General features: G+C 44.1%; 1 protein-coding gene across 1 annotated transcript in view; it reads right to left on the bottom strand.

The window, feature by feature from the left end:
* Nucleotides 1-2,010: 2,010 nt before the first annotated feature.
* Nucleotides 2,011-14,187, bottom strand: part of foxo3b (forkhead box O3b) — a 62,340-nt gene continuing 50,163 nt past the window's right edge. Inside the window, exons 2-3 of the mRNA XM_024137322.2 lie at nucleotides 7,676-9,160; nucleotides 2,011-6,765 (exon numbers count right to left, since the gene is read on the bottom strand). Coding sequence (XP_023993090.1) covers nucleotides 7,709-9,160 — 1,452 coding nt within the window. The 3' untranslated portion in view covers nucleotides 2,011-6,765; nucleotides 7,676-7,708. The remainder of the gene's footprint in view (nucleotides 6,766-7,675; nucleotides 9,161-14,187) is intronic.

The raw sequence follows: 14,187 nt of genomic DNA, 5'->3' as shown, positions 1-14,187 counted from the left end.
AAATAGGAGTCAGAGGAGAAAAAAAGTGAGAGAGAAACAGTGAAACCTAGAGAGAGGTAGATAAGTTAAGTCAAACCCCATGACTTTCAGTGAGTATGCAGCAGACTGGTCTAATTGGCTGAATTAGTTGTCTAGGTCACATTTAGTTTTTTTGCCCAAGCACTACACAGCTGATTCAAATAATCGAAGCTTGATGATGAGTTGGTTATTTTAAATCAGCTGTGTAGTGCTTGGACATTAAACAAAAAACGGGCACCCGGGGACTGCCACGCATAAGAAATATCAGCACGTGCAGAGAAGCATGAGATTGAACTTCACTCAACTTTCTAGCGTTTTCCCCATTAGTTAACACTATCAACGTTTCCCTTTACTGTGGGAATTGTGATCGAATCAACGCAATATTAGCCACTTTCAAGACAACATACTGAAACAAAATGAACTATGCAAGACTTAGTATTCAAAACTAATTATATAASAGATTTTGTTGTAGGCAGAACGCATCGGAGTAGGATTCTATTGCATTGACAGGCACGACTCAAGCACCTACTCTACAAAGACCGGTGCACCATAACCAATTAGCGCTCCAGTAGGCCTATATAAAAATAGACCATTGTATGGATATGCCATTCACTTTGAACTGGACTGTTTTTACAGCATCAGCGGTCGTCAGTAGATAGTCTTGTTTTGAGATTTACCCAGTACTGCACACATTGTTACTTACAAAGTGCATCAAACATGATTTAGACCTTGTTTGTCAAACTGTTTATAACTGTATTTCATGGTTGCAACTTGCTGAAAATTGTCCACAGTGTTCCTATCATCTCAACTACCCAGTACTGCACACATTTTTACATACAAAGTGCATCAAACATGATTTAGACCTTGTTTAATGAGTTATTAGCCCAGTTATAGATAATTTGTAGTCAGCAGTGGGGAAGAGATTGATTCCTACAAGAGAACAAAGCGTGTGCATTTCTAGACATTCTAGAGAGCAAGTCAGGTAAAGAGCTTTTTTTTGTCTTAAAAGGGCAGTGTTATATTTTGAGACAGGCTTGAATAAGCTAAGTAGCCAACATGCAGAGGGTAGTATGCTTAGTCTGCTTCTCTGTAATAATGGTATGGGARTAATAATGCATTTTATTTTGTAAAGTATTTATTTTGCATCAAACAACACAACAACATTTTCAGTCACCTCGTTGTCTGAAGGACAGGTGGATAAACAGGTTAATGTCAAGCCCTGCGTGTTTTTGGAATGTAGGCCTACATTGAACACATTGGCTGCTACTGTAGGCTGAAAAATAGAACAGCTATTTCCATGTTAAAATGTTATTGGATGCATTTTCTCCATTGTTTTTGATGGTAGGCCACTCTGTTAGGCCTACATTACAATCAAATTGCCACAGTAGCCTACTTGACCACTGTTAAAACTAACTTAAAGCGGGTACAGCCTCAGTATTCACAGTGAACGTGTGCCGGAAGTTTGCACTCAGCAGACCTGAAATTTGCTCAGTGATGAAAACAATTACAGGGAACATTGCTTCAGGGCATTTCTATTGAACTAAACTAACTCACCTCTGTCCTCATAGCTGAAATACTGGCCTTTCTTAGTTAGCCAGCTGACCGAAACCTTACCTTGGGGAGGTGGCAGGCATTGTGTGTGGGGTGGTCGGGGGGCTGCGTGAGGGAGATTTGGGCTGTGACTGACAAAGTGTTTACGAGCAACATTACTACACCAAATATGTTCTCTACATCCTCTTCTCCCTGTGACGCAATAATTATGGAAAAGTACCCATCCAAAGTCTCAGATGTCCAAGTGTACTTAAGGTTTTATTAATAGTAACTATTAATAACCAATGTATTACCTATTCGTTCTGCTTTTCTAATTTCTAACAACCAATAAATGGCACACTCACGTATAGTTGTACATTTGAATAAATTCTATAATCCTCTGTGCATTTTCAGTAAAACCAAAACATGCCATAAAGAAAATGAGCACTTCTGGAACCAGTAGAGTGTGGAGCTTCACCAAGGTTTATTTACATGCGCACCATTTGTTATACAAACTAGATTACAATTCAAAATGGAATACACAGGAAAAATACCCACTAACATCAACATCGTCGAGAAGAAGCGAGTGTACTACAGGGGTCAAAGAGCAGCGGTCATAGGTGACTGCATGGCAGGTGAGGGGTGGGGCTAACGATGTGCAGAAGGTTCTAGGATCAAGAAGAGCTTGGAAGAACGGGGGGCTCGTGTCATGACTGAAAGAGTAACTAGTGGCACTTCTGTCTTTTTATTCTGGACATGGGGGTAATTATTATTATATTTAACCTTTCTTTAACTAGGCAAGTCAGTTAAGAACAAATTCTTATTTACAATGACGGCCTACCCCGGCCAAACGCAGACGACGCGGTGCCAATTGTGCGCCGCTCCATGCGACTCCCAATCACGGCAGGATGTGATACAGCCTGGTAATACTGGGTGTGGATGGCATGTGCCATCATTATGGGGCTAAACGCAGTAGCAAAGAATGCATTTGTGGAACATCTGTTCTGGGCTGACTGGGTTCTTTCTCCCCTTCTCTGTCTGTCTGTCTGTACACGATAATACAGGGGCATTTCTATAAGGGTTAAGGTGCAGTGAGGAGTCATAGAAGTTCTAGGTTTGTTGGAAGTCACAGGTTCCAGAAAACAATGTGGTTAGAAGATTTCAAGTTTAGGGGATCTACTGGGACTCATAGAGATTCTCCCCATACTGAGAGAGCTGAGTGCACCACTGGTGTAGAACTTCAGTGAAGGGGTGGGGGCTGTAAAGAAGCAGTTAGGGGTTGGGGGTCATGCACCAAATTTCAGGTAGCACTGCTACAGTAGATCACCTACCCAGCCATGCACAAACACTCCTCTGCCTCAGCCTCCGGGTGACGGACATACATACACACGTTTGTTTGTTTGTACACTATTTTACAGGAGAGACAGGCCAGGGCAACTCTCTGAGTAACTACCCCAGACACAGAAGGGGTACCAGTGGCCCAGATGCTGCTACAATAATGGTTTCCTGGTTCTCTATCTGGTTCAACAAAAGCATTGCTAATACTAGCGTAGTGTCTTCCCTCCCTCCCACCCGGCAAGTCATGTAAAGTTCATTCTTCAACTCTACCTTCCGAGGCATCACAAAAAACCAAGGGCCAAGTACTACATGAGTATATAAGGACATAGACTGAGCATATAGATGCATTTCACACAATTCATAATGCATAAATACAGTACATGCATACAGAGGGGGTGCTGTATGCGCCATGAAGGATAACGAAGGATAACATATCCTTGTGAGATAAAATCAATAATTGAGATAAAAGTCTACAGTCACACACACACGAACACACACTCAGGAGTTACAGGAGAGACCTGTAGGAGCACCAGGTGTGTCTGTGAGGGGTGTGGGTGTGCGCGCATCATGAACTCCACATGAGAAGAAAAAACTACGATGACAAAAAATGAAATGACAGGACCAAGTGAAGATTTTCCTCTTCCTCTTGAAAGGTCATAGTTCACAGGTTACAGGTTCACGACACCAGCATTACATTTTGCCAACAAAGGACATGTTGTTGCGTGTCCTACCATGTGACCTGGGGTAATGTTAGGTATGGGCTAGCTCCCTCTTCCCCCTGAGTGATGGTATATGCAGATAATAACATGCCCCTCAAGCCCACAACGAAACAACAAGCAGAGCTAAAACACATATCCCTGCTCTTATTTTTCGCTATGTGTGTGTGCATGTGTGTGTGTTGTGAATTTGGCTGCCAGCATCACCTACATGTACATGTTTCAAGTAATTTGGCAATATACACAGATAGCTTATTGTTTTGCTCAAGAAAAACAAAATGGCTGCCAGAGGGGGTGGAGCCTGACTGTACAACCTCCTGGCCTCTCAGCGCCACCCTGCTGTTGCTACTTCTACGGCTACGTCTCAGCAGGCCGCGTAGGTAAAACGCACGGATCGCTAGGGCCTGGACTCAAACACTGTGTACATCATAGCACCTGTTATGGTGTGTAAATGTACACAACGCAAGAACATAGGTATTCATTTTGGCTACATATGCTGTACTACACRTCCTAGACGCAACCTTCCAATTAGCTAAGAAATAACTGCTAAACTCCCCCCTCCTCCTCGGCTCCTCCTTTAACTTGAAGGTTCAACTGCAGTGTACTTTACATAGATCCATGACAGATTACTCTTTTTTTCTTTTCTTTTTTTACAGTTACAGTCAAAGTCGGAAGTTTACATACACTTAGATTGGAGTCATTTAAACTCGTTTTTCAACCACTCCACAAACGTCTTGTTAACAAACTATAGTTTTGGCAAGTCGGTTAGGACATCTACTTTGTGCATGACACAAGTAATTTTTCCAACAATTGTTTACAGACAAATTATTTCCTCTTATAACTCACTGTATCACAATTCCAGTGGGTCAGAAGTGTACATACACTAAGTTGACTGTGCCTTTAAACAGCTTGGAAAATTCCAGAAAATTATGTCATGGCTTTAGAAACTTCTGATAGGCTAATAATTTGAGTCAATTGGAGGTGTACCTGTGGATGTATTTCAAGGCCTACTTCAAACTCAGTGCCTCTTTGCTTGTCATCATGGGAAATCAAAAGAAATCAGCCAAGACCTCAGAAAAAAAAATTGTAGACCTCCACAACTCTGGTCATCCTTGGGAGAAATTTCCAAACGCCTCAAGGTACCACGTTCATCTGTACAAACATAGTACGCAAGTATAACACATGGGACCACGCAGCCGTCATACCGCTCAGGAAGGAGACACGTTAGAGATGAAGACGTACTTCAGTGTGAAAAGTGCAAATCAATCCCAGAACAACAGCAAAGGACCTAGTGAAGATGCTGGAGGAAACAGGTACAAAAGTATCTATATCCACAGTAAAACAAGTCCTATATTGAGATAACCTGAAAGGCTGCTCAGAAAGGAAGAAGCCACTGCTCCAAAACCGCCATAAAAAAGCCAGACTACGGTTTGCAACTGCACATGGGGACGAAGATCATACTTTTTGGAGAAATGTCCTCTGGTCTGATGAAACAAAAATAGAACTGTTTGGTCATAATGACCATCGTTATGTTTGGAGGAAAAAGGGGGGGGGGGGCTTGCAAGCCGAAGAACAACATCCAACCGTGAAGCACGGGGGTGGCAGCATAATGTTGTGGGGGTGCTTGCTGCAGGAGGGACTGGTGCACTTCACAAAATGGATGGCATCATAGGAAAGTAAAATTATGTGGATATATTGAAGCAACATCTCAAGACATCAGTCAGGAAGTTAAAGCTTAGTCGCAAATGGGTCTTCCAAATGGACAGTGACCCCAAGCATACTTCCAAAGTTGTGGCGAAATGGCTTAAGGACAACAAAGTCAAGGTATTGGAGTGGCCATCACAAAGCCCTGACCTCAATCCTATAGAACATTTGTGGGCAGACTGAAAAGCGTGTGCGAGCAAAGGAGGCCTATCAACCTGACTCAGTTACACCAGCTCTGTCAGGAGGAATGGGCCAAAATTCACCCAACTTATTGTGAAAGGTTGTGGAAGGCTACCCGAAACATTTGACCCAAGTTAAACAATTTAAAGGCAATGCTACCAAATACTAATTGAGTTTAAGTAAGTTTCTGACCCACTGGGAAAGTGATGAAAGAAATAAAAGCTGAAATAAATCATTCTCTCTACTATTATTCTGACATTTCATATTCTTAAAATACAGTGGTGATCCTAACTGACCTAAGACAGGGAATGTTTACTCAGATTAAATGTCAGGAATTGTGAAAAACTGAGTTTAAATGTATTTGCCTAAGGTGAATGTAAACTTCCGACTTCAACTGTAGATACACACAAACGATACCAATCTCTCTGTATAGTATTTGGCTAAGGATAATTGTACATCATTATTATAAGTAATTTTAAAACTGGGACTAATCAAACTCATGTAAAATGAAAACAACAAAACCTGAAGTGCATGGCGTTATGTTTATGTCATCATCACTCCTAAGGGGCTATGGAGTCTTGTCATTTTGGGAGGTGTGTGTGTAACGTGTGTGTGTTGTCGCTATTCTAAATGCAGATATTGTCTCCTTCCTTCAATTGAATCAATACTTTTTTTTACACAAACAGGTGTGGTGCAGATACAGTGATGATGATAAAACAGGAATTTAAAACAAACATTAAACATTTAAAATCACTGAGTGAAAACAGAGGGAAGATTTTCAAGGTAACTCACCCCAGAAACCACTGTATTAGATTTCACACAACATTACTTTTGTTTATCTTTTGTCATTTTTCGAACAGGAATTACTTCACTGTACATTACAACCTTGCTTGCCACATTTCCTGGTTTCCCATCCCAAAACCCCTTCAAATAAACAAAACACAGTCTCTCTCTCTCTCTGAAATCTTTACAATTCATTTTGACCCGACTGGTATTTTCTCAAAGGAAGATTGCATAATTCTGAGATGAGCTTGTTGTGAAGATTTCACATAGTTTTTTATTTATTTATTTGTTTTGCAGGAGGCTTTGAGTAACTGACAGTAGAGTCTTGAGTCTGTGTCTTTGAAATCATTCATGGTTGGTCAGAGTGGGAGCAAAGGTAGGTTTCTCTAGAGGAGGTCTTGTGTAAACAGAGGGTTTTTATTCCACGTTGTGCTGATGGCAGGTTTGGCAAAAAGGACATTTTGTGTCTGATCTTCTCATGCTTTACAGTTGGGACCTGGAGAGAGGGAGATATGGGAAATTACATCAGATCTGAGTGAATGGGATTCATTTATAATCATAATTCAATATCAGATTATTACCCAGCAAAAATGTCCACATTGGCACTATGTGGGACCAAATATTGGCCCCATGTAAATTTCTTGTGGACAGACTATGTAAACATAAATGGTACCGTAGATAAAGAGTGGTGTAAAGAGAGAGAGTGGAGCTTTTCGTTCCAGTTCCGATACTTGTTCTATCTCTTCTCTTAACACTTGAACTTAATTGAGTGTCTGACCAATTACGCAAGACTTCCCACATTGGGCCAATGAGCCTTTGCTCATTGGCTCCATGTTGGCCCCCAAGGCATTTTCCCAGTGAGGCCCAGTGTGGGTGGCCCATATCTGGTGAAGGCACCCCTCACATGTCTAAATTGGCACAATGTGGGCCCAATGCAGGCATAAATATTGGGCTGCCGATGCACTTTTTCTATTTAAAAGGAATTTATTAAATTATAATTTATTTATTACAATTTAATAACTGTGTGGGCTAGCCACCTGTGTGGGCTAGCCCATGTAGGGCTGGTGTGGGCTAGCGCATGTTGGGTTTGGTGAGGGCTGGCCCGTGTTGGGTTTGGTGAGGGCTGGCCCGTGTTGGGCTGGTGTGGGCATTGTGTGGTTTAGCCTGTTCCCACCTTGCTCACCGAATACCCTGGGTCAATGGGGTGGTTTTTGCTGGGTCGTAGCTGACTAACAGTAATCCAAGCGACACAGTCCAAAATTACTTTAAAGGAACATGCCAAATCGATAAACATGCTTTCACTATTCTCTGCTAGACAGCTAGAAACAGACATAAAATCACATATTCTCTCTCTCTGGCACTAATGGCAGCCCCAGATGTACACAGACAGTGACATGGACACTGACCTGCTCTGCACCCTCTAGGGTGTGGCCTTTCTCTCAGCCAGGGACCCAGCTCTGGGGTCCCTGCTTGGTGCTGGTGAAGCTGCCAAGGTTGGCTCCGTTCAGGTTGGCCAGAGACTCAAAGTTAAAGTCCAGGCCATCTGCATCCATCAGCTCGTTTCTAATGATGGACTCCATGTCACACTCCAGGCTCCCGTTAAACATGTCCAAGTCCAGGTCAGTGGGAAAGCGGTCGGGCCCTAGCGAGCAGATCCCACCACTGCCACCAGCGCTCCCGTTCAGGAAGAGAGACGAATCAATCTGCATCATAGAGGAGCCGTTGGATCCAAGTCTCAGTGGAGAGTGCAGGAGCTGCTGCTTGATGTTGGCCTCGTTGTTCAGGCTCAGACCCCCGTTCAGGGTCCTCAGGGAGCCCTGGTTGTGGTTGTGGGGGTGCAAGAGACCTCCCTGCCCTCCCTGTCCAGCAACCGTGGTCCCAAAGGTCATCATGGGGTCGCTGCAGAGCATGAGGCCTCGCCGGGAGTTCTGGGAGATGACGGCGGCGGCGCTGGCCTGTGACATCAGCGGATCGGACTGGGTCATCATGACGTCGCTGTGGCTGTGGCCCTCTGAGTTGAGCAGGTCCTGCAAGGTCTGGCTGCCGAAGCGGGAGATGCAGGAGAAGGACGTCTGCTTATTCTCCTGGATGGTCTGCATGGGGGCGGGCCGCAGGGAGGAACCCGCTGCGAGAGGCCCGAAGATGGAATTATTGTAGCCGCCGCTGCTTGCACCATTAGAGGGGGATGCAGCGGAGGGAGAGGCGGCTGAGGAGGTGGAACCCAGCCCGGCAGGCTTGGAGCCAAAGCTGAACCCGGTGGATCCTCTCTGGGCGGTCGGTCCGGTTGGGTTGGGGGCCAGAGTAATGTTATCCAGCAGCTCATCCATCAGGTCATCCGCCAGCCCCTCGTTCAGGTTCATGGTTCCTGCCAGGTCTGCCAAACGAGGCAGCTCTGCGGGCACTGCCTTCCCATTGGGCGTGGGAGGGTTCCCGGGCGACAGCGCCCTGCCAGGGCTGGAGTATAGCATGGGCGACAGCGGCGGTTCATCGTCCGGCACCTCGTCCAGCTCTGGGTTCGCCAGGATGGGCGAGAGGCGCCCGCTCAGCGTGCTGGCGTTGGAGTTGGTGCGTGAGCGGAAGTCTGTCCAGGCATCCAGGTCCTCACTGCTCCGTGATGTGGGGCTGCCCGGCCACTTGGAAAGCCCTGAGGGGCTGTCTCCGCTCCCCTCGCCTGCCGCCACTGCCTGCAGGGCCGCCTTCTTCTTGGCTGCGCGGCCGCGGGCAGACTTGGTGTACTTGTTGCTGTTGTCCATTGAGACAGCACGGCGCCGGGGGGCCTTCCCGCCCTTCCCTCCCTCCGGGTTTATCATCCACCAGGAACTTTTTCCCGTTCCCTCGTTCTGGACACGGATGAAACGACTGTGGAGGGAGAGGTTGTGCCGGATGGAGTTCTGTCAGAGAGATAGGAAAGAGAGAGAGAGAGAGAGAGAGAGCGCGTGTTAGAGAGTCCACTACAGTGCTCAAAATCATTGAAAAGTAATTAAGCAAACAATGCATGTAATCAGTGTTGAGTATTCATATTCTTTTTAATTTTCCAATCAATGATCGTATGAATCATGTTCATTAAGTCCAGGAACATTGATTTATAAACCACCCATTGAGTTTGTACTCAATGTTCTTTGAGACTAGCGCTGCTAGAAGAATAAAGCGTTGACTGTTCATTCCCTGCTGAATGGAACGCCACAGATAGCAACACATGAATAACATGCAGCAACAATTAGCGTTGATGTTCCTATTGCTCCCATTGTAGTGTGTGTGTGACTTAGTGTGCTCTATCATTAATCCTACACACACACACAAAAGGGACCCCCGCCACGACATTGCATAACAGGCAGGTTTTGAAGTGTGTGTGTGTACTTGGCAGGGGAATTGTGAGTCATCGCTGGTGTGTATTGATCTGAGACAAGCTCCTTCATGTTCAGAACAGAGTTGGGAGACACACAGCAGGTTGTGCTTATTCATCATCAAATACTCAAAACAGTTTGTTTTTATAGCAGGGATAAAGCCTACATCAGGGATGGGAAACTGGCACCCTGTGGACCAATAAAAAAATATATATAATAATTTTAATAACTCAGGGAACTCAGTCGGGGTCTCAACTTACTGTTGAGAGTTAGAATAATATAATACACAAGGTGCAATTTTTAAATGTGGTTGTGCATCAGCAGTCACTTAATTAGCCCATATCAGCTAATTGGTAAGTTAGTCTAGCGGCCAGCTATCTAATCTTACAGTAAGGATGGTCGATTTATCGACCACGGTGGGGCCCATTGATCATCAGCTATCATATTAAAAACGGCAAACATTTTCCTCCACCCTATGGCAAAATATGTAGAATTGCAGGAAATTCGCTGTAAAACGGCAACATTTTCTCTCCACCCCATGGCAAAATGAGTAGAATTACATGAAATTAACTTTAAAAATGTAAATGTTCTTTGCTGTCATGAGGGGGGGCCGCTAAACTGTTTTGCTCACAAGATTATGATTTCATAATGGTAGCAGTACAATTAAAGGAACTGTAATACCCTACCACTCACAGCATCCACATGTCCATCGCGCCACACACACACACACACAAGATAACACCCATCTATCCGTGGCCATGTGGATGCTTCAGCTGACATGCTTTCATATACAGTACCATGGCCCGTTTATGACGGAGTAATGAACACACACTCTCTAACCTCACATATCATCACCGGACAAGGGGAAGACTGTGCAAGAACAAAGCTCCAGACTCTACTGGTCTATTGGTTACATCCTCTACACACAGGATGAATGGACGTAACTACTTAATGGTGTGTGTTATGTGTGGCTTACACATAGAGTGATGGCTCTGCATGGTTACTCCACAAACAGTATGTTTTATACCAAACATGTTTCAACACACAAAAATCAAGGTCATTTTACTGATTATAAATAGGGAAGGCAACCCAAAAGAACTGAACACATTGAGGTACTGCAATGGATATTCATCCATGCCTCTTTCCAGTTTCTTTCCAAACATATGGTTCTCTATGGGCCCTGAGAGAGACTGGGGTTTTGATATGTGACCCGTTTCAGGAAACTAGGCGTATGTCGCAAGTCACGACTTCACAGGAGAGCCATTTGAACATTTACATTTTATTTTTAAATCAAAATGCCTTCTGGAACATGTGAACTTTCATGTGCCTTAATAACAAACGTGTATGCCATCTGTAAATACGAATACAATTGTTAAATTACGAGCGTAGTTAGTTTAGCCACAGAAAAAGCCTGCAACCTTCCCGCTAGACATGATTGGCTGAGATAATGAGTGGGCTGGACATGCCGAGAGAGGAGTTCGGATTGGTCTGCCATATAGCAGGTTCTGTCTATGTGAGCTCGTCAGTCTGTGTTGGTAATCCTGTCGAACACAGCTTTTTAAAACATGTATAGTGTAGTGGAGCTGCATGAGTGTTGTTCTCCACTTTCTGGAGGATTGAGTTTCGAAATCTTTGGAATTTGAGTATGATAGCTAAAGAGATGGAGAAAACACCTGTCTCCGGATTACATCTTCAAACTAAAGGCAACCGTGACATGGCTTCCGTGACAGGGAGACGCGTCCATCATGCATGATGATGTATACGGGTAAGATAGCTAGCTACAGTTACGTTTATGACGTTATTATTCGTATCCCAGAACCGTTTGCTTTGCTAGTTAGAGCCTAATGTTAGCTAGCTACATGTCTTAAGCTAAAGTGTACAACACTTGTTGAATATGGCCGGTGTCAGTAAATGTCGGCAAAAAAGCATAATGAAATTGTTGCCAGCAGAGCTTGTCAGGCTGTTTTCATGTTATCCAGAGGTAAACAAATCATCGGTCAGAGCGTCAAGTGTGCGCTCCGAGAGCGAAACGAGATGGGAGGGGCTAAAGCTTAAGAGGGTGTGAACGATGCTGAATGGGTGTAGACAAAGAAGAGCTCTTCACTAGATACCAAAACATTGATAGGCCATTTTCTCAAAAGTGAGTTTACAAGTTTATCAATTTCAAAGCAGAATTACTTTCCCATTGTTCCTCAAAAATGCAGTGCAAAATATACAATTTGTTAGCCGTKAGTCTCTACTTTTATCCAATGTAAAAAATATTTCAAATTTTGCTACATAATACCGAATCCAGGTGGTGAGTCACATATATCCATAGATATAAACAACCTAAACACCATCCAAAACATACATTTCTTTCATATTATATCTTTGCATGTTTTTTCTCTGCCCCAAAACAGAATAGATTATTGGGTATAAAATCAGAGAGAGCCAAAGTCGTTAGTTTTTTTTGTGGGAATCCAAATATTGTTTTTCCCAACCAATCTCCTCTTTCCCTTCCTCTCTTACCGTACACTGACAATGTGGATTGGATTGTTATTCTGTTCGGAAAAATGTGTAACGTTGTGTGTAACGTTGCCTTTGAGAGGTGTGTGTGAGGGCAATAGCGGTACTGAGTGTGCTTTAAATGCCAGGATGTCACATTAATTTAGGCTTTTCATCTAGTAGAATGCATTGCACACTATTGAGGGAGAGAATTGTCTTTTCACACCCACGTGTTTTTGACAAACGAACGAATAGCAGGGAACGAGCACGATTGCGCATTAGATGACGCCTTCTCAGTATGGATGAGTGGCATGTTGACATTTGTTGCTTACTGCATACATTTTTGCTAAACGGTAAGTTCTCAATAGTATGTACTATTAGTACACAGTATGTTGTTTTACTAAGTAGTAGGCAATACTTTGGCCACGGTGTGTATATGTGCGTGTAGGTCTGTCCTATGAAGTAAGATGAGGAGAGATACCAAGAAACCAGTGTTTACAGCCAGCCAGCCAGCCAGCCAGGCAGCATCTGCAGAGGCATGACGTAAGGCTGCTTTATTACAGCAGCTAAAAACAAACAGCCCCAGAACCTACACACTCCCACACTAACTGTTTACAACTGCTACGAGCTAAATGAATGAAGGAAGAACGCTTAAAGAATTCTTGAAATAACTAGATACATCAAATTATAAAGAGGGTGGGGGTGTGAGCAGAGAGGGGGGATAACATATATGGAGGGAGCGAGAGGGAGAGTGAGCAAGTGAGGGAAGAAAAGAGAGGGAACAGAGTGAATGGAATCTCTGAGGTTCTCTCCCCCTGTAAACATATATCTGCCAGCTCCTGACACTTAATACATTCTCACTCCTTCTCTCCCAACACTGGAACTCTTTAATATGTCCCCTATTCCCCCCCTCTCTTTTCTGTACCACTAAAAAGTAATTGTTAAGAGAGGGTGTAATGTGTGTATGTAAGTGTGTGGTTTGTGTGTGTGTCTGTGTGCTTGCGACACTGCAGTGAGAGTACAGTATACTTACTACACTTGGTCCTCTGGGTTATTCCCAAAGACCATTAAGAAAAATGAGACAGTAGCTCTGATTCATATCTCTCTAACTCTTTGTCTCTCTCTCTCTCTCTCTCTCTCTCTCTCTCTTATACACACACACACCTAAACTAACTACACAAATACACCCTTTATCCCTACTACTGACAAGACGCATAAATACAATGTATGACTGCACATGTATACACAATGCTAACAAATGCTCACGGCCTTGAACACACACACAGCTCTCTACAACATCTCCTCAGTTGTCATCTCGTCCCAGGGATAGCTACACTGTTATTCCTCTCCTTCCATGCCTGCTCCGTAGCTAATGTTGAACTGACAGATTGTTATGTATGTATGTATGTATGTATGTATGTATGTGGACACCAGCTGCAGCCAGAGCTCTGGAGCACAGAGGACTTTTTGTCCATCAGCAACATGTGGGAACAATTCATCACTGTCAGCAACTACGCTAGGAATCTACACACACACACCACACACAACACACACACACACACACACACACACACACACACACACACACACAAACACACAACACACACACACACACAAACACACACACACACAACAACACACCACACACCACACACAACACAACACAACACACACACACCACTTTTGTTAAGAGGCTTGTAATGAGATAGAGATATTCTAGTAATACTGAGCTCTACAGTATCTACCACTAGGAGTTGTTCAAGTTGGTTTCATCACCCAGCTAAGCCTCATATATCACTGTGGTCTGACAGGATAGCCTGGGTCATTCTGGCCTCATCTGTGACTTGGAAGAAAAGGTTGAGCGGTCTGTCCTGTCCTAAATCTCTCTGCCGGCCTCCAATCTCTCTACACCTCCCCGCCTATCCACAATTCTAACCCCCCCCACCTTCCCTTCTCCTCCCCTGCTTTACTGGTTCAAGCCAAGCCTGAACCATGCCTTCAGCCACAGGGGGTAGTGCTATCTCTTTCCTAAAAGACCTGCCCTACCCTCCGAGGTTATGTAACACATGCACACAGACTGAGAGCTCTTC

The sequence above is a fragment of the Salvelinus sp. IW2-2015 genome, unplaced genomic scaffold (genome assembly GCF_002910315.2).
Source record: "Salvelinus sp. IW2-2015 unplaced genomic scaffold, ASM291031v2 Un_scaffold1157, whole genome shotgun sequence".
Classification (NCBI taxonomy): Eukaryota; Metazoa; Chordata; class Actinopteri; order Salmoniformes; family Salmonidae; genus Salvelinus; species Salvelinus sp. IW2-2015.
The sequence above is the reverse complement of the archived record's forward strand: the minus strand, read 5'-3'. Positions and strand labels throughout refer to the sequence as shown.